This window comes from Pezoporus occidentalis, unplaced genomic scaffold, assembly GCF_034315485.1.
Source record: "Pezoporus occidentalis ecotype Australia unplaced genomic scaffold, CSIRO_AGI_Poc_V1 ctg87, whole genome shotgun sequence".
Taxonomy (NCBI): Eukaryota; Metazoa; Chordata; class Aves; order Psittaciformes; family Psittacidae; genus Pezoporus; species Pezoporus occidentalis.
In genome coordinates, this window is record NW_026916231.1 from 3,144,069 (window position 1) to 3,164,489 (window position 20,421).

Sequence of the window (20,421 nt, forward strand, 5' to 3'; positions counted from 1 at the left end):
TTTGGAAGCGTCGGAGATGGAAGGCAGCTGTATGGAGTCCCCAGCAACAAGCTGCAGAAACTGCTGAAGGGGACAGTGAATTATTTTGAGCCTGGTGGGCCCATGGCACTTCAGGCCATCAGAGCAGAGATGCCACATAGAGATGGACTCATGATCGAGGGGTGGACTTAGCAATGGACACTATTGCCCAGGTTATTCACGAGTGTGAACACTGCACACAGTCTCTCCTGCTCTGGAAGACTGTTACAAGAGATGGAGCCTGACATCATGGACCAGATGGACTCAGCAGCTTTATAGGGACTGGTCCATGCACTTAGATAAGAGTGGTGGTATATTGAAAATGTGGGATCTGAGCATGACGTGAATGGTGTGGAATAAGGGGTGGATAATGTCCTGGGTTCAGCAGTAGCAGTCATTTTTCCCCTTCTTGGTAGCTGGTGCAGTGCAATGTTTTGACTTTCAGCTCGGGAACAGAGCTGGTAACAAGCGATGTTTTGGTTTGGCCAAGGACTTTGTGAGCCTCATGCTCTGCCAGGGAGGAGGGGAAGCCAGGAGGAAGCAGAGACAGGACACCTGACCCAAACTGACCAAAGAGGTATTCCATACCACAGCACGTCATGCCCAGGATGTGACTGGGAGTTAGCCGGAAGGGCTGGGAGACTGCAGGGTTGGAGGAGGTATCGGTCAGAGCTTGGTTGGGCTGGGGGGGGCGAGTTATCGGTCAGCTGGTGGTGAGATGATGTATTCTCTTCCCTTGTTATTTCCTTTATCATTATTATCATTGGTGGTAGCAGTAGTGATTTGTGTTATACCTTAGTTACTAAACTGTTCTTATCTCAACCCGTGGGAGTTGCATTCTTTTCGATTCTCCTCTCCGTCCCTCCGAGAGCAGGGGGTGGGCAAGAAAAGGGGGGGAAGTGAGCGAACGAATTACCTGACTGGGTTTAAACCACGACAGGGGCTTAGAAGAAATCTGCAGAGGGACTTTTTAGCAGGGCTTGTAGGGATAAGACAAGGGGGGATGGCTTTAAACTGAAAGAGGATGTGTTTAGGTTTAGATATGAAGAAATTCTTCCCTGTGAGGGTACTCAGGCACTGGCACAGGTTGCCCAGAGAAGCTGTGGATGCCCCATCCCTGGCAGTGTTCAAGGCCAGATTGGATGGGGCTTGGAGCAACCCGGTATATTGGAAGATATCTCTGCCTGTGGTAGGGGCTTGGAATTAGATGATCTTTAAGGTCCCTTCTAACCCAAACCATTCCGTGATTTTATGATTTTAGGAATTTAGACATTTTTCTGTAATATGCTAGTATTTTTAGTAATTATTGAGCCTCTTGAGAAAAAGCTGAACAGTTTATATTATGCACTGGTATAGTAAGCTCAGTATTCTGTAGGGATGTGTGAGACTTACTAGTAAGCACAGAAAGAATGACTCTACATGCAATAGGGTTTCAGCAGGCCTTGTCTTGATGGTTATCCAATGCCCTGGGGAAATAAAACTCATTCTCAGTAGTCATAGAGGCTGCTGAGGCTGTGGTTGAAATTCATAGTTTCATACTTTAAATATTTCACATACACAGTTTAGGTTTTAGGGAACTCTCGTATGGTTTTAGAGTGAGATAAGCATTGCATACGCTTGTAGGTGGTGTGAAAATTGGAGAGGTGAAACAGAAGTAATTAGATTTGTGTCATCAAGGCTCAGGTATTCTGTGGTTTTAATTTTTTCTTTTGTTTTTACAGGGGAACTGTAAACTAAAAAGTTAATGGGATGCTGGAGATGCAAGCATGGGTGTAGTAGAGTGTGTAAAACTCTATAATATAACTCTAATATAAAGAGAAATGAAAATGAGCTCCTGGCAGTTCAAAGCCACATGTGAACAGGAGCAAGATCAAAGACAAGGGATACTGCACCTGAAACAGAGACAAGAAATCTGTGCAAAACAGCTGAGAGGAATTATTTTGTGGAGGAAAACTAATGCAGAAAATCTTGTGATCATACTGTGTTCACACTGATCAGTTTGGTGCCTTTTTCAAGACATGCCCCTCCTCACTGGTCAGATGGAGTTGGGGAGCTCATGACTGATGTCTCAAATACCCTGAGGAAGTGTGCAAAGTAGTCTTGCAAATACAATAGGTAATGCATGCCTCAAAGCTTTTATTTTAAGTTCCATGTCTTTATGGAGTGGAGCACTGCCACAGGCATTCTTGATCCTTTTGACTAATCCTCTTTATATAACACCGACAATGCTGTGAAATTGCTTTTCCCTTTCCTATCAAGTACAACTGCAACTGGGTAAAGATCGATGCTCAGTAAGTACACATACATGCTTATGTTGGAATTCAGCTTTCTGGTTGTTCTGAGTGTCTTTTAAAGAAGGCTGAAGAATGAATGTATGACTAAAACTCTGATGGATCCAAGCAGGAAGTCTGAATATATGTGTGAAGATAGCCCACATGCCTCTTTAAATAAGCATCTGATTCAAGGAAATAGATACTTGGGGAACAAGTCTCTATTACACATTAAAGAATATATTAGTCAATGAAAGAAGTCTGATGTGATAGTCCGATATTACCTTTAGCAGATCAGGCATTTAATAAACTAATCTGATTATGTGAAACAGTCATCAGGTCTAGAAGCCATTGAGGTTTATAATACCAGCTGAAGCTTGAGATTAAATTTTAACATTTCATAACAGAAACTATGTGAAAACAGTGCATAAAAATCAGCTTTCTTAAGTTTCTGTTCCTGGTGCATAATTAGTAAAGATATTATTTCTGTTTCTCTTTGCTGTATGGTCTTGAATGGGGTTACAACACTGCCAGAGGAATCATCTTCCTCTCTCGTTGATCAAGCCGTGTGTCATTCCCCTCCATTTCCTTCACCAGGTCCTTTTGACCTATATCATGTTTCTAAGAGTCACTGTTTTTTGTGTCTTTATGGACATGTAGTCAAAATATTTGTATGTCTTTTATTTCCTCCCTTTTCCTTTCCCCTAGTGTGTACTGATTCAGACACTCCTGACAGGCTGCCTCTCTTGGCAGCTTTGTTTTGCTTAAGTCCTTTTTCACTCTATGCTTGTATTCTCCTGTGTTTGTTTTTCAAATATCTCCTCTTGTAACAGCTGAGTTTTCTCTTCTGTTTCTCCTCAAAAACACTCCTGACAGATGTCAGCCTTTAAAAGAAGTAAAAAGAAACCTGAACACCTTACACACACTATGTTCAATCAAGAATAGTATTCAGTTTAATTCAACATATTGTTTCCCACAAATAATAATCTATTAAATTCATGAGTTTATTTGAAATTTAGATGCCATTGGTTGAACTTAACTCTCTGTTGTCACCTTAGTCTGGTTCTGAATTTAATTTTTTAATTCAGGCATTTGCATATGTCTTTTGAAACCACAAGTTGCTTCACCCGTGCCCCTTTCACTGCCCACACACACTTTCTGTCTGAATTACAGCTCTGCTGTTTGGAGTACTATTTGTAGTGCTCTCTCCTTCTTTCTCTGAACCATCAATCTAAAAAAAACTGGTTTATTTCAGCTTTGTGCATCATGTATGGAAAGACAAAAAATAAAATATCTACTGATTGACTGTGTCACATTAAGAATAACATTGGCAGTGTTGTTGTTATGACAGCCTAAAGACATAATCAAGACAGATTTTGTTGTTAGAAGCAATATCTTTTATTAGACTAGCTTGTGTCACTGGCAAAATTAGACAAGTTTTGGGGCATGTGAATCCTTCCTCAGGTCTGAAATAGAAGCAGCAGATTTGAAGTCTAAGTGCAAGTTGGGAGCATTATCTTATAATTATGACACTAGTTGTGTCTCAAAGAGAAAGTACCTGATGTTTCTGAAGGAAAGAGATGCTGGAGGACAAAACAGAGAGAGGAAGAGGAGTTTGAGGGAGAGGGTCATCAGGTTGGTGGTGGGAGATTTTAATTTCTCAAAAGCACTGTCTGTGAGTTGAAGTGTTTTGGTATCTAGCAGATTAGTGAAAGCACTCATTTTTTTTCTTTGGAAAATGTAGACTTCCTTCATTTTTCTTTGGAAAATGTAGGCCTAAGACATTTAAAATGCAGTGATTATTTTCTAGGAGTGTTCCCTCCTTGATAGCTGTGTGCTTCGTCCTTTACTGCTTGTATATGTTTGTCCACACACACAGTAGTTGCTTAGTTTCACCTGCATAGTTACCCTGAGAGTACTTGATGCACTTGATGAAATTTATTATGTCCCCAGAAGTACAGGCATATGGTTTGATTGCTCTTTGTTAAGGGGTATTTATTGTGAGAGAAGTTGGTCACATTTTGTACTTGGGAAGGGCCTAAATACATTCAGTTTGTTTTGGCCGCAGGCAGCTTGCTTCTTGTAACGGGTTTAGTGAGGCTGGGGACTGTGTAATTAGAGGGGTGGTTCTGGAAAGCCCTATTTTAGACCAGGATTGTCTTCTAATAAACCTTTCAATAATTGTGTGTGTAGATTCCAGCACATGAAATTGCAAGTGGGAAGGATGTGTAAGAGCTTGATGATACTCTGCTACCACTACACTATTTCAACACTCTGTGTATCCAGCAGTCTTGCTTTTCTGCTTGTGGCAGTCTGATAAAATGTATTACTGATAAATATAAACAGAAAGAATATGCCCTTGCCTTTTAAGAACCATGTCCTAGACAAGAAAAGATAAATGATGCTAATGTTAGCTTTGTATGGTCTGGGTCACCATGTGTCAAGTATGTTGATTGCACTATAGTTAAAACAACATTTATGCAACTGATTGAATCACTCTGTGGGGGAGGATTTGCTAATAGTGTTGCATTTAACCTACTCCCTAAATCTTTCTGTTGAGTTAGGAGCCCAACACCATCATCAGTGTATGATCATCATTAACGTTTGTTAACCTTATCTGCATCTTGACCTTTCACACTTCTGCTACAGTTGGTCATTCTTGGTGACTACTGGCAATGCTGAAATACAATGTCACCATTTAGGTGAACAGCCCACACTGTCCTGTTCACTGTAGGAAATCCAATCTGTGTCTAAATAACCAGACATCTGTATATAGCACATTGGCCATTTCCAAGAAATCTCCTCTGTTTGGGTAATTATTTATAATCCAGTTCTCTGTGGCTTCTCATAAGGCTGTCCCACGATGTCTTCTCTTTCAGCCAGAAGTTTTCCTCAGATTCTCCCTGAATGTCCGGATGTACCTTCTGTCCTTACATGACCAAGTTCTCCACAAGAGGGAAATCTTTAGTTTCACTGAGTACCCAGTACAGGTGAGTACTTTGCCTTTGTGTTTCTAGTAACTTCATTATTAAACTAATTAATATTAATAATATTATTTAGTATTAACCCTTGGAAGATTTATTGAAGTGGTGCCCTTGTAATTCTTTGGGATCTGGGGATGACTGTGCTTTGTAGGAGAACTTCCCTAAAGATGTTGTATTAGTGGAACACAGAGGAAAGAGCCAAATTTCAGCAGCACTTTTTCCAAGGGTTAGTTGGCTAAGAACTTAGGGTGGTAAGGAGGAATAACATCTAGACAGTTTTGGAAGATAAAGATGGACTTTGGGAAGATACCATTCCTCCACAATAAAATAAAGTAAAATAAAATCAAATACCAAAAATATAGCATCGGAGTTGCAGCAGTTCTTAATCTAGGGCTCCCTGACCTTGAAGTTGTGTAACTTCTTACCAGCAGTCATCTACATCTTAATCAATTCATACCGTGAGCCTCCAGGTGGGACAATATGTTTCCAAAATGTGTTTCCTCCTTTTTTTCCATTTTACAGCAACATGAGAAGCATGGAAAAGCCTGAAGTATTTAATAATGATATTGTTGTGTGCTGGTGTTCTCAGCATTTAGGGAATACTCATTTAGGAATAAAAGCTCTTGTGACCTGTGCTTTATTGTCTGATTTCAAAACATTGAGCAGAAATATTTTGGTCCTCTTTCACAACAAAACTTCCCACAGTATTTCCTATATTTTTCCATCTGGCTCTACCAGATACCAATACATGCATCAGACATACATTGCTAAAAGCCATTTGTAAAGCTCGTGATGTGTCTTTAATACAGAATATAACATGAGACTAATACTTAGTGTTCTTTGAAAGACAAAGTCTCTAGAAAAAAGCAGTCCCCATGGTTATAGCTACAGAGGCTGTCCCAGGGTGACACCCTCAAGGGTCCTCTCCTTCCCCTTGGACAGGCTCAGGGCCTGGGTTTATGCTGTGGGGGGTTGCTCAGATATCAGGCAGATCCCAGCCCCACCAGCTATCCCAGATGATGTGGAAGTTGCTGCATTACATAGTTATGTCCTATGCAGGGCACCTGAACACACCTGCCAGGCATGCTCAGGAGAATGCAGGCAAATTTCTTTGTGCAGGACATGCACTGTGTGGTTTGTCCCTCTCAGTCACCACCTTGGCCAAAAGCTTTGAGATAGCCCTTCCCAGGGCAACACAGGGCTGTTCCTGCTGAGGGTTTAGCTGAGAGTGGAGGAATAGCTTTCCTTGGGAGCTGTGGCATGTGGTAGAACCGCAGAGCACTGCTGCACTGGTGAGGCTTTATCTTGCCATGATATAATGAAATGGGTGGTACAATTACATCGGCCGTGAACTCGGCCTCTTTGACATCCCTGTGTTGATGTATGAAGCTATACTGATGTTTTTTTAGCTGGGGTTTCTGGGTAGAAAATACTCAGTAGGGAGAATAAAACAGAATATAGGCATTTTTAATGCTACCATACAGCTTTTAGAATTTAATGTTGTCACTTAGGACTGTGGAAATATTACATAATGAAATACAAATATTTGACTGAAGAAACACTTCATCTTTTGCAAATAATTTTTCTAATGCATCATTTAGCTTAGGGACAAAGTACATATTCTGTTCAATTAAGGTTTTTTTCCATCTCCTCCCTGACTTATATTTCTCTTTGGGCTCCAAAGTTATGATTCAGAATATGTCTGGGTGATTATATCCTACCTGCTATATATATAAAAATTTTTAATTCCAAATAACCCATAGGGTTATAAAGTATCCGGATTTGTAACCTAGAAAAAAGCCTTTTTTCCATGTTTAGAAAACAATAGAAAACATGTAATTTTTTTATTAGAATACTACACAGGTCTTCTCTGTTAAAGCAACAGCTAAAAATCTATTTACTGTAAAAGTGCAATTTACACTAGCCCTTTCCCTTTATTAAAAGGGAGAATTTATACCAATTCTGTATTAGAAAATGGAGTGTTAGCAGTATTTAAAGAGATGTCATGTGTTACAGCTGTATAGTAATTAAAAAAAGAAGAGAAAATTTCTTTACTATTTTGTTTATTGTGTATGTAACTTATATTCAAAGATAGGTCAAACTGCAAAAAGTCCTTGGTAACAAGATAACAGGATAAGATTTTCACTACAGAAACAAATCTACCAAATATTCTTAGACCCAGTTTAAACTTTGTTCATAAAAGAATGGGAAGGAGGTAGATGGCATAAACTTGAATGTGCCATTTCTGTTTAAGTAGGAACTTTCAGATTATTTAACAGAGATTTATCTATTGCAGTCAGCATGGATCTTAGCATTCGTCTTTAGTATACGTGGCTCAGATAAAGCTCTTTAAAGGCAGAAATCCTGAAGTGCACTGCAGAAACACAATACTGTGAACCAATTACCTGAAGAACACAAGGGTGTTCAGACCTTTAAAGACATAGTAAGCCAAAGAAAACTTATTTGATCAGTATGTGTTAGGGGAAGATGATGATGCAGTACTTGACTTCTATTCGTGTACAGTCCTGTACACCTCTATGTGCAAGTCCTCCACTCTCTCTTTTTAATCAAGCAAGTCTGTATTGCCTGCCAACAACAGTATTACTGCTGGTACCTCAGTCATGTGGTTTTGGAGCACTTTTATCAGTTGTGTGTATACAGCTTAAAATCTGTTGCAGCACAAAGTCATCAGAGTACTTACCCAGTCACCCTGTTTATGCTCACAAACTGCTCAGAATAATGTCAGTGACTGAATAAATAAAACTAATCCCTTTTCCTCTGCTATCTTATTTTTCTAATACTAGGAAGTGAGCATCTGTGTGTCTGACAGGTAGGAAGTTCTTGCCTTCACATTTACAACCTGGCTAAGAAAGTCAAACAGATCATGTCTCTTGTCAAGGACAAACCAGGAGTGGTGAGGTAGCTGGAAAGAGCTATTTTCTGCTGTTGAGTCCCCGAGCTTTAACCCTGGCATCAGACAAATGAATGCAGGCAGAAGTCTGACCTGAAAGTAGCAGGTTTTCAGTTAAGATCACTAATGAGGATTTTAATTAGTTGAGTAAGCCAGTGTCAGTGCGATCAGAAAACCAAGCTCCATGACCTAGCAGCCTACTTCTTTCTGAAGGAAACTGTATTGTGGATGTGTGAATATCGGGCCTTTCTTAGCCATTTTTTACCATTTATTGGCACAAGTATGGCTTCATTCATTTGTATTTTGATTAATTTCAAATAACATTGCTCTTCTTGCAGTGTAGATAACATGTAAATAACACAGCTTTTCTCATCTGGGTCAGCCACCTATTTCCCACAAGGGCTGGTGTGGCCGTGTGGCTCACTTGTGGGGGACCTGCTAGCCCAGTATCTCCTTCACCCCAGGCAGCTGGGCTTTCCCTGCCCAGTTCTCTCGAAGCTGCCATCGCTTGCCTTTCATCTGGTTCCAGCAGTGGTGCTCCTGGGTTACAAAGGGAACTTTCCACTCAGTGGCGGTGGTTGTGGGAAAGCCCCTTCCCCAGTATCACTGAAGGTTTTCTGGGATGTTCCTGGGAAGTGGCTGCCCCTTAGATAACAACTAAAATAAACTTTTCAGCAGACCTTGCGTCCTACTCAGATTTTTACTGTTTTAACGTTACATGTTATGAAAGGGTTGGCAATGGCTATAGTATTACAGCTTTAAATTAATCTAGATGATCTAGACAAATTCTGTGATGCAACAGGGTCTCTATCCTTTAAAACTAGCAAATCACCAGTGGAAACAGTTTGCTCCGTTGGGATGATTTGTTATTTCTGTGGTGTGAAGTCATGGTCACAGCAACAGTCAGCTAGAGCTGAAAGTTTATGGATATGAAGTAAAATAGGGAGCTTCTGAACTTGCAAATAGCTTAGGATGACTGTATGCATTATAAACAATAGCCTTGCAACAATCACCAGCAATCACAAGTGCAATACGTTGTGCAAGCACTGAACAGGACAATTCCACATACCACAGAGCTTATAAAAAAGACGGGGTAAAAGGGAGAAGGGAGGCTGAAGTACGGCAAGAGAGAGAATAGTGTGACAGCTAATTAAAAGAAAAGGGAAAACAGGTAAAGAAGTTTTCTTGCAATCTCCCTAGGATGGGAGGGAAAAGGAAGTGTAGAAGGGAGAAAATAGTACTGCTTTGCTGGACTCTGCTGGATGAGTTGCAGAATGTCCCTGCTATAACTGCGCTGAGAAAGCTATACTAGCCTGGGAATACACTACATAAAATAGCCATAGAGCAGAGCTAGTCCTGGTACCAAGAACTGTTTCACCAGTTGGATTAACTGCCTTTCTCAATAGCAGTATGCAGGAAAAGCCCCATCTGAATAAAGCCTGCACCAAACTAAGTAATAGAATCCTGCTGCTGGAAACAATATGTTGGTGAGGGCTGTGTTTTTCTGAATACAGAAAGAAATATAAACCACAGAAATATTCTCAGGAATGAGAATGCAGAGCAAGATGTCAGGTCTGATAAAGAAAAAAGTTCAGAAATAAATCAGAGCAAGAGATCTACTGACTATTGACTTAGGTCAATAAAGGACTACAGGCACAGACTACTAACTCAATAACCTTTTAAAACCTTTAAGCTGGTTTCTACATGCTATTGGGAACAAAATGTTATATTCAGAAGAGATGCTGCAAGCAAAGACAAAAATAAAAACTATTGTAAATTACTTCCTCATGTCTTGGTTATATAGACCATTAAGTGGCAATAGAGCAGTGTCAATTTGTATTAACTTCTGCCATTAACAGCAGATGAAAATGTGGTTCTAATTTTACCCATCATTTATGATGTGCTGATAATTAAGAAATACCATAGCTTAAAATAATTTTCTAATTCAGTAACTTTTTTTCTACCCTTTTATCTGAGTTCAGAGTGAATGAAAGAATTTAAATGGTCACCAATTAAAACTTTAACCAAGTTCTGTGAAGAGTATTAGATTTATTTTTCAAGTCTGAAACTTTTTACAGAAGCATGATCTTTCTGAAAAGGAAGTAGCAGTTTTTCATGGTGTTTGTCAAACAGCCTTGGAGGGCCGAGGAGCCCACATATATATCCAGGGTTTATGCACTTTCCTAAGCACAACCCACAGGCTTTTGGAGCCTATTTTGACTGTTCTAGAGCCTTCTTTCACTTTTCTGCTCACCCTTTCCTTCCTACAGCAAACTCAGATCAATTAGTTTCAAATTTTACCTGTGTTGCAGGGCGTTCCTACAAAATCATTGCCTCAGGTCTCAAATGGCTCTCTTCATTAAATGAGATGCTGCAAGTTAAGTTAGTGCAAAGAAGCCTGTGCCACCTTTCCAGGGAAGAGGACTAGAATTACTAATGCATTGTGAGGCAGAACTGCCTCTTGAAAATACCTTTGGTCAATTTTTCAGCTAGAATAAATAATTTTGACCCCACAAACATTATTTTTATTTTTAGTTAATTTCTAATATGCTCAGAAGTATTGGTTTTATTTCAGACTGTGGTCTAATTCTCACCACACTTACCCAGATAACACTCGGCAGATTCTCTTTGTAAAAGTTAAAGACATTATATGAAAGCAATAGGCATTTGGAAGACAAACACGGTTCCTTTTAGGACAGTGTATCCTGTTTATTCCTAAAATTGAACTGTTAGCTTCCTTGCATGTGAAGCTATAATGACAACTAAAAAAGGAAGTAGCAGGTACCGATTATAATAATCAGTCTGCATGTGTACCAAACCTGCAATTATAATTTGCAGGTTAATTGATCACACCACAGAAAATCTGGAAACATTATAAAGAATTTGTTCAAACCTAATTAGGACAAGTCATTAAAGCAAGTTCTGAGGGGGAGGAGGGGAAAAAGGAGGAAATGAAAAGAAATTGCAGTCCTTCATACTGTTGTGTAAGGTAAAATCACTCTCAAGTGCATCTAATTATGGCAGTGAAATGGTAAAGAAAGGAAGAGTAGGGGAAAAAACAAGGGATAAAATTGAAAAGAAGATGTAAACCATTGGTATAGGAAGGGAAAAGGGAAAAAAACAGGTGTATGGCTTTCTTAAATCTTTGTGTTTTCTGCTAGCTGCTGCAGAAAGGTTGATGTTGTCCTTGGACAACCATTTCTGGTTTCTTCCCTGGTTCCACATCAGCTGTCTGCACTCCTGTAACAACATTTGGAAGGACTTTAATAAGGTGAATGAAGGGCAATGCTGAGAAGGTACAGCCAGAACTGGCACATCGGCCAGACCTGGAACTGCAGCATAACCACAGCTGCATGCTGATTGCCCTCATTTCTGGCTTTCACAGTAAATGTAATTGTTAAAATCTGTTAATTGTATTCCTCACTTTAAACTGTTCCATGGTTTCGGTTAAACCATAACTTGACTCTTTTGATTCTGTAGTACTCTGTCCTTTTAAAACCAAAAAGTAACTAATAAAAGAATAAACCTCCTCAAACAAATGCCCTTTCCATGCACCATTATTGCAGAGGAAGGTTAAAAATGCAACTAAACAGAGAATCTAAAAGGCCTGACAGAAAAGAATTCAACACTGCTCTGCTCTTTCAGATCTTGTGGGTTTGGTTTGTTCTATTAACTTGAGACCCTGATTTCTGCATTTTGAACCATGAACTAAGAGAGTGCTGTTAACAAAGTACTGCTGTCCTTCCTTGTTCCCCTCGCAGTGTGCTGCCCAGCCCTGCCGACTGTCTTAGAGCTGAACAGCCCAATCACATAGTTCACCTAAGGACTGTCAGCCTCCAGTCTATCAAATGCAGGAGTTAATTAGAATTATTTCTATTCTGGTAAGCGTCAGAGTGTGGGTATTCCTGTTCTGGCTCTAGGATGCTGAGTGTCTGATTTGTGCAGAAGGCTGCTTGTGCCCACCTTCATATCCTCAGCACAGGTGCTGCCTGGTCTACTCAGCTATTCCCCCTCTGCTCACGCCATTGTCATTTATTCTTGAAAGGTCGTAGCACTGCAGGGCTGCTCTGGTGCCTGTAATTAGCCAGAGCACAGCATTTCCTCTATGGTGCACTAAAGGGGAAAAAAGTATATCCTGACCCTACTTCACGCAGAGAAATCATTTCCAGCTAATTATTTCCTAGTGACCATGTCTGTGTCACAGTTCACTCCTCCGACATGTCTGACATGTCAGAGAGCACCAGCACTTTAGATGTAGTGGTAGGACTGTGCCACTGGGGAGAGTGACAGACCAGTGACAATCACTCAGCCTGTAACAAAAGCCCAAACCCTGAGAGAGGTGCTCGGCTGTTTACTCTCCTTTTATTACAGTCAATCAGAAAGTAAGTTAATAAACACAGAAAGACTTCAGAAAAAGCCCATTTTCTTTGTAAAATAAAAAAGGAAAGATGGATAATTCCACAGATAATGTTAGTTACATATGTTCACTGACTGTAATACTTTTCATCCACTGTGAATTGGTCTGAGCAAATCTTGCCGTATTGATACATGAGGATCAGTTAACACATTCACCCCTAACCCAAAATAGTGTTGCCTTGAGAGTATACATAACTGAAGAAGGCTGGAATAGTTGCAGTTAAAGCCAGCATGATTTTTAGCAGTTTTCATGCTGTTTATTTGCAGGTTGCATTCAATACTATAGTACTATACTTCTTGTAATTACTCAATAAACCAGATACTTCATATAGGCAGCTCATGAAATGCCTTATAGCAAAAAGAAATAGTTTCCTAATCCTTTTCTCTGCCACACACTCCTAATCATTTTAAACCTGTTTCAGCAGTCATTTACTCCATGACTAGTCCCCAGTCAGCAGCTAGATTACTTGTGAAGCTCTTTGTGAAAGTTAATGTTTTCTGCATTCAAAGGCAAAATGTTGCCTTGTTTGTCTTGATAAATTGTAGGACAAGTCAGTCTTAACAGAGGAGAGGGAGTAAAATCATGGCCACATTTCTCCTTGTGCTTCCCTGAACCTCTTCTGGGCAATTCAGTCTTACCTGATTTCTAGTGCCCTGTCTTTTGGAGAAATAAACCTATGCCTTGAGTGTGCAAGGCACTCAGTTAATTTTCTTTTTTCAGCATTTTATTGTGAAAGAAAATAATTGCTGTTTGCTGAACAGAATAAAAATCTTTATTCTTTTTAATCTAGAGAGGTTTTATTTCCTCATTCTTTGCTGCTCGTGGGACCCACCAAAAGAGGAGGTTTACAGCAACATCTAAGGCTGGTCAGACTCAGGTGGTGGTCCAGTGGTCTCTGAAAGTTTGTTGTACAGCCAAATTCTTACCTGGAACAAGAATTGGATTATATAGACATCAAAGCTTTTAGAAAGTTTGATTACTTCTTTTGCACCATAACACACATGAAGTCTGGTAATCTGCACTGTTCCAGAAAAGCAGAAACACCTTAGTGACTCGTAGGTCTCAATTCAATATTTAGCGTATCTTCAATTTGATCTATTAATTACAATGGATGTTAGGGATAAGTCCTGCTCACTAGCATCTGTTGCTAAATAGGAGCCAATATAATATCTGAAGCCAGGGCTGATGTGCTTGTAGCTAAGATCATGCAGAAGGTGAGGAGGTACATTTTGGGTCAACTGGAATACTTCAGCATCAGTTACCTCTTCCTCAGATGGCAGCAGGTCCCAAAAGTACTGGCTAAATGTGTGTCCCACAGAAGGAGGAAGAGGCAAAGCTCATGCAGTGCAAGGTGTAAGGTGATACTATCATGACCCAAGTGCCACCACGCTGTTAGCCAAGCCTAGCAAGCTTGGCAAACAGGGCTGTTTCTGTGCTCAGCTGACAAACGAGGGCATGAATGGTAAGCGGGAACATTGTCAAGTCTCCTACTACTTAACATGTTTTGGGGAATGAACAGATGAGATATATGGGCCAATATAGTCTCTTTACTGTCTGGATTTGTGGCAAGAACTGCAACAAATGCACATGCTCTGAGGGAAAAAATAAGTAAAATGAAGAAAGGAATATGAAACCTACATGCTTTTCTTCACTTGCTACCTTTTGCTGGCATCTGCTTATAGAGATCTTGTCTACTCTGTGCATATTACTCACTTGCAGCTATTACTGGCAGGAGATAATTCAGAGTACCTTAATGTGTCAAGAGAATTACCGGCAGCAGATGGATATCATAAGCTGAGATGAAAGGCAACGATGGCCTGGTATTACACGAAGTGGGCAGAGCTAAGGGATTACACTAAAAAGCAGTTAAAGCAGAAGTGAATTCAACAGTGTGACATGAAGAAATAACAGAGAGAGAGAGAGAACAAAGGCCATAGCTGCCCATGTACTTACGTCATACTGAGCAGGAGGTCAACAGGCAACTGATTTGACCTAAGCACTGTATTTTCCAAAGGGTGTCTTTATAAGTAGCTCTTCACTACCAAATATCAGAGGGAAGTGTCGATTTCATAAGTTTTATCTGAGAGAAAAAATAAAGAAGAAAAATGGGAAATATGAGGGTGGGGAACTCCTTTTTTTTTTTTCATTTCCATACAATAACTAATTTATTATCTATTAGATATTATTAGCTTATTATTCATGCTTAATGTGGAAGTTCTGAAAAGGATGTTCATAATCCCTTTGACTTAGGTACTCATATATGCTGTTACATACTGGAAACAGCCAGGATGATAAACTCTTGTTTTCTGCTCCAGATACGAGGGCAATCCTGTAAAGAAAGAGGAATGTTTGAACTGTGACTTCATCTTCATTTGAATTTGCAGCAGGCTGTTTTAAAGCATTATTCAGAACATGCAGCTGCCACTCTTTGCTGGACCTAAGCCTGTCCTTCTTAGGACTTTTGGTATGGGCAAGAACACACATACCGGTCTGATTCTGTTCTGAGCAGGTCACAAAACTGCTGTCTGCCTTTCCTTCCTGAGAGCATCAAGCAAAGGCGTTCTCCCTCTCGTGGTGTCAAATGTAATTCCACTGAAAACTGAATTCTGTTTCAATGACTGCACACTCGCTGAAACAGACAAGACATTTCTCCTAAAATAGCAAGTGAAAGGTACTTTAATTTGCAGGTGTCCTTATGTGGTGGCGTGGTATGGGAAAAAGCAATGGCTAATCAGAAATAAGGTAACATCACCATAATGAGCGTATTTTCACCTGGGCACTATGTTGTTGCCACCAGCTTCTGAAGTTCTTTTGTGGTATTGTAGAAGCACATCTAAAGGGGTCAGATGTTGTGTTCAGCAGCTTGTCCTTGAAATTCTGGTCATTACCATTAAAATTGTCTTTCTTCTATTTCACTGCCTCTTTGCATTTCCTCTCTAAAGAGGAAGGCTTTATTACAGTTTTAAAGCAGTTGCATGTTCCTTTCTTTTTTTTCTGGTTTCTGCATGTAGGTTCTTACACAGCCCCAAGGAAGTTTATTTCCAGTTTAAACTCTCTTTGTTCTCCCTCCACCAGGTGTGGCTCACGGTTGGTTTGGCTCTGTAAAATGGACATTTCTGAGCACTATGTAAATATATTGCTGAATTAATCTTTGTTCTATTTGTATGCTGAAATGTATTCAGTTCCATCACTTGCCAGGCAGCACATTTTTGGTGATCAGCTCTTTAAACACCTACTAATTTTTACTGTGTTTTTTATTGCATCAACTGGTTAATTCTCATTTATTCTTTCTGTTCGAAGAGGCTTGACTTATGAACATTTGCTTTAATGTTGACTCCTCCTGTTTTAAAACCATGGTGATGTAAACCAGATTCCTCTCCCTTCCTTTGCCTCTAATATGGACCTTTCTAGGTAGTTAACAACCAGACATTTCAGTAGCCTACTCTTCTTTCATGTTTTTCAGTGACATCAATTACATTAAATGTGTGTTCCCAAAGAAGTGTTTCTAATTCCTTGTGCTTATAACCCAGGCTCCTGATGTACAAAGAAGTTCTTCTGCCTTTACTGTGCAGCATCTTCTTTAGGCTTGCATTTTATTTTCCTCATTTGCCCTTGGCAATAAATAAATAAATAAATGACTTTAGAGCTTTTGAGCCGTTGTAAACTTGTAGCACTTCACATAGTTGCTTTGCTGCCAGTCCTCATGAGTCAAAAATAAATCCTGCAGAAAAAGAAAAAAAAGAAAGATTTACAAAATGTGGTAGCTTATCAGCTGAAAGAACACGGACTTGATAGATCTAGTACTACAGATTCAAAGACTGTGCAATAATACTTCTAAAGTTCCTCTTAAACAATGAAAGTAAATTTCAAGAGGAAGTATTTAGGAAGTATATTCAGTTTCAAGTCACAAGTGTGGCAAAGGCACTTTGTCCTGTAGCAGAGCTGTGACCCGGCACAGTGTCATGTGCTACATCTCTCAGAGCTGTTTCAATACTTCAGTATCCTCCTCCTACCAAATGTGTGAAGGTGCTTCTTTACCTCTATAGCCAGGGAGCACAAACAGCCCTTACGGTTCTTCTGGCTCATACAAAACCCAGACAGATTCAAATTTTCTGTGGCTGCTAGTCTTTCCTCTTTCAGTGCCAGCTTCTGTTTACTGACACAGAAATGGAAATCTTGATACCAGTTATTCGGTTTTTATTCAAAAAACTGTGATTCTTCATAAAAATCAAGACTTCTGTATTTTCTTGATTCCTAAAAAAGAGCTAGTGCGAAGCCCAAGTACCATATTGCCCCAGCTCTTGGTCCTGAAAGACCCTCCCCCAGTTCTGCATGTGGGCTGTTCTCCATGGTCTCTTGTCCTTGCCTCCTGCCAGGCTCCCATTACACATTGCAGTGCAGCCTGCACTTCCACAGTCTCAGTCTTCCAAAGGCTTCCAGCGTTATCCATACCCCACTCCCTTCCACCATGGAGATGCCAGCTGGCAAACTAGGTGTCCTCTAACAGCCTCCTCTAACGTTTTGTTATGTAATGTCGAGATACTTAGCATGGATGCCAAAAACGCCTCTGAAAAAGTAAAACTGTTTATTGTTTGACTGCATGATTGAGCATCCATAAATAATGTGAAAAAATGTGTTTAGCCAAACAGAAAGTGTTTGGGTAAAGAATTGCTCGTAACCGCAGTGAGAAAGAGTCCCACCTGGAATAACTAGAAACTTTTCCTTCCACAAATGCTTATTTTGTTGTGTTACAGAGAATAAATATAAGAGTTAGTTATATTCTCATTCCTCTCCTGGCAAACCAACTTGCAAAGGTAAGGCAGGGCTAATTGCATTCACAGTACTATTTTGATGTTTTAAAACCACACAACTACAGCATTTGTAGGATCAAATGTTAATTTATTTAAACACTTCAGCAGCTATGACTTGCTTTAGATATTTGACAACTTACAGGTATTATTTGTAAGGAGTGAAAAAATCAACAAACACATTAACATTTCTCATTCCATAGAGAATTTCAATAAAGTTATTTATATTTATAGCCTTGCATCTGACCACTACTTTCCTCCTGTCCAAAAAGAAAGAAAATGAATGAGTTGTGTATCATGCCCAGAGAGTTAATAGATTCATGCAAAAACAGATTTTAGCAAGAAAAAAAAAAAAACAGAGAAAGAAAGAAGTTGCTTAGCTCACAATTCTCTATGGAAATGGTCTTTGTCTGTAGCCCTTATTATACTAATCACTTAGGAACTTTGGTCCTGCAAGGAAGAGCTTCAGAGGATGATACTGTGCTGTCTTGGTGTGACACACAGCTCAGCACCAAGCATGATTTTGAATTCTGTGGAGGCAAAGACTGTCATGTTTATTTTGGTACTGACTTGCAGGGTTTGTACTCTTCGTGCCCTGATACAGTCTGGGACTGTGGCTCTGTTGTTAACTAGTGCTTTGTGAGAGATGGGGCAAAAAGGCAGTATTTCTGTACAGTCATAGAGCAGGATCAAAATGGTGCTTTACTGTAAAAGGCATGTGGTATGTGGGTGGAGTACATGCAGATGTTCTTATTTGGGCAAATTAAACTACACCCTAGGTTTCTTTCCTCTTTTTGTTTTGTGATTATGATACTGAAGTGATTTTAGAGCTTGAAAGCGGTGGCTTTCAAAAAGCAAAGCATGCTTCTCTGATATCTTCATGTTTAGCTTAATTTAGTGCATTTTTATTGTTCATATTTTGGGTCAAAAGAAAACCCCACTGAAAGGAAACTGCTACAGCAGATGACATTGAAATGCCCTGTCAGCAACCACTGCGTTGGAGATGCATGAAATTACAATCCTGGAAATGACTTTGCAAAATAGGGAAGAAATTAAGGGAGGTTTAAGTAGCAACGATTACTTATTCCATTGCTCCTTTTCTGGGCAGACATCAGTAAAAGACAATAATGCTAGAAGCTACAGGGACTTGTACAAGATTAAATTACATTAATTGGTGTTAATTGAATAGGAATGTTGAAATTCAAATTAGAAACAATGTATGCTATACTCAAATATAATTACAGAAAGGAAGTACACCTTACCAACAAGGATAACAAACACTACTACATATCAGCAAACCATATTAGAGCTGGAGTGGCTGTTTTTTAATGGTCTAGGTTGCAGGGCTGATGGCTTTTTTAAATGACAGTTATTGTCTCTTCCATTTCAGGGCACTAAGAATTAGGACTCACTGCACATTCTTGTGTGCCACACTGAAAAACTCAGGGTTCAAGAGTTCGATCCTAGTTTTTAACTGCCTTTTTCTTCCACGGCACCCACTGGTGGGTGCACTTGTCCAGTGCACGTGCCTGTGCTGGGTGTTGGGCAACAGGCACTTAGGTGACAAAAAGACCTAGCAGCCAGTGCTGGAGGCTCTTTGCATGCTCAGTAGGAGACCTGAAGGTTACTTTGCCAGCAGGAGCTGGTAAGGCCTGAAAGGGTTGGGCAGGGGCTCAAGGGATTTTGTAAACATCAATAGTTTTTAATTTTACTTTGTGAATTCCATCAATAAGTTTCACTCTGGAAAAAATCAGTACATTCATGGGGTCATACCTTTGATACTTCTAGGCAAGCAGTGGACACTATGAAAAGGTGATTTCCCTGAATATACACTAGCTGGAACATGATTCAGTCACTTACAGTTTTCCATGACAGGTTGTTCTCCTGGAAAGCAAAAGTGCTTCAGTTACTGTGGTATAATTTGTTTGTTCAAAATGCCACTTCTGCAAAAGGGTAATGAATGTGGGAGATCATCAAACAAGGATTTCTCACAGAATTTCAATGACCAAAAACTTTGGTTTTATCCTTTTGGTAAACTCTGTATACAAGGAATTATACATTAGAATAGTTTAACACTAATAATACGTTGACTTAAAGCATGTCTACCCGCTTGAATTATGAAATTTTTCCATTTTCCAGTATTTAATGATATCTTTAGAAGTACACTGTGGCTTCTACTTCCTAACTCAGGTTCTGAATCTTGCAAACATATAGTCTGTGTTTTGTTAAATTTATCTATTTGTTAGGATCGTGACGAGACCTAATACTTTTTCTTATGATTTTGCGCTTAACGTACTATCTAGCACTTATCTGCTGCTAAATGTTTGTTCATACAGTGCTGTATAGTTTCAAAGTATTACATGATAAGTGACTATTAACAGTTTTTTTTTAAACATCCTGTAAAACAGAGTGGTTTATAAAACAAGCACAAATTAATGGGCATCAAACTGATGCATAGTACAGTGGTTAGTGATTTAGTATAACTGAACACATGGGGAGACCTTCAGAAGATAAAAATTAGTCCAGATAGGAAATGTCAAGGCACAACTCTCAATGTCAAGGCAGGTCTATTTATTCTTAGCTGTTGTAGGTTCCATGTCTATGTCCGACAGAGCACAGTAGCAGAGCATCTGAACATACTTTGTTGTTGTAGCTGTAATAGCAAAAATGTGTGAGACAAAGTTATAATGTATCTTAGACAAATACATGGATTTTGAGGATTTGAAAGCACTACACAGATATTAGGAAAATCTTGAAATACCGTAATCAATTGGATAAGGCACATTATAAATAGCTAAAGGCAAAAGAAACTCAATAATTAAACAGAAAGTTGTGTTTAATCAGACTTTCATCAACATCTCCATTGAGCTGTTGGATTAATAGCTGAGTTTGAACTGCATAAAAATCTTAAAGTTTTGTTTCTCAAGACTGCCTGAATTTGAGGAGTGGAAACTACCCTTCAGGCCAACAATTCATTATTTCATAATTTACAAAAATACACGTACTCCACTGA

The 20,421-nt window shown here is 39.5% G+C and overlaps 1 protein-coding gene across 6 annotated transcripts in view; it reads right to left on the reverse strand.

Annotated features, from left to right (window-relative positions):
* Nucleotides 1-13,306: 13,306 nt before the first annotated feature.
* Nucleotides 13,307-20,421, reverse strand: part of LOC134156493 (Y+L amino acid transporter 2-like) — a 28,606-nt gene continuing 21,491 nt past the window's right edge. For 4 of the 6 annotated variants that reach the window (XM_062604556.1, XM_062604555.1, XM_062604558.1 and 1 more), the window contains exon 10: nt 18,292-20,061. In XM_062604556.1, coding sequence (XP_062460540.1) covers nt 19,976-20,061 — 86 coding nt within the window. In that variant the 3' untranslated portion in view covers nt 18,292-19,975. Of the gene's footprint in view, nt 13,522-14,549; nt 16,322-18,291; nt 20,062-20,421 lie in introns of those variants that run through there. The other 2 variants (XR_009961931.1, XR_009961930.1) reach the window with 2 other exon arrangements.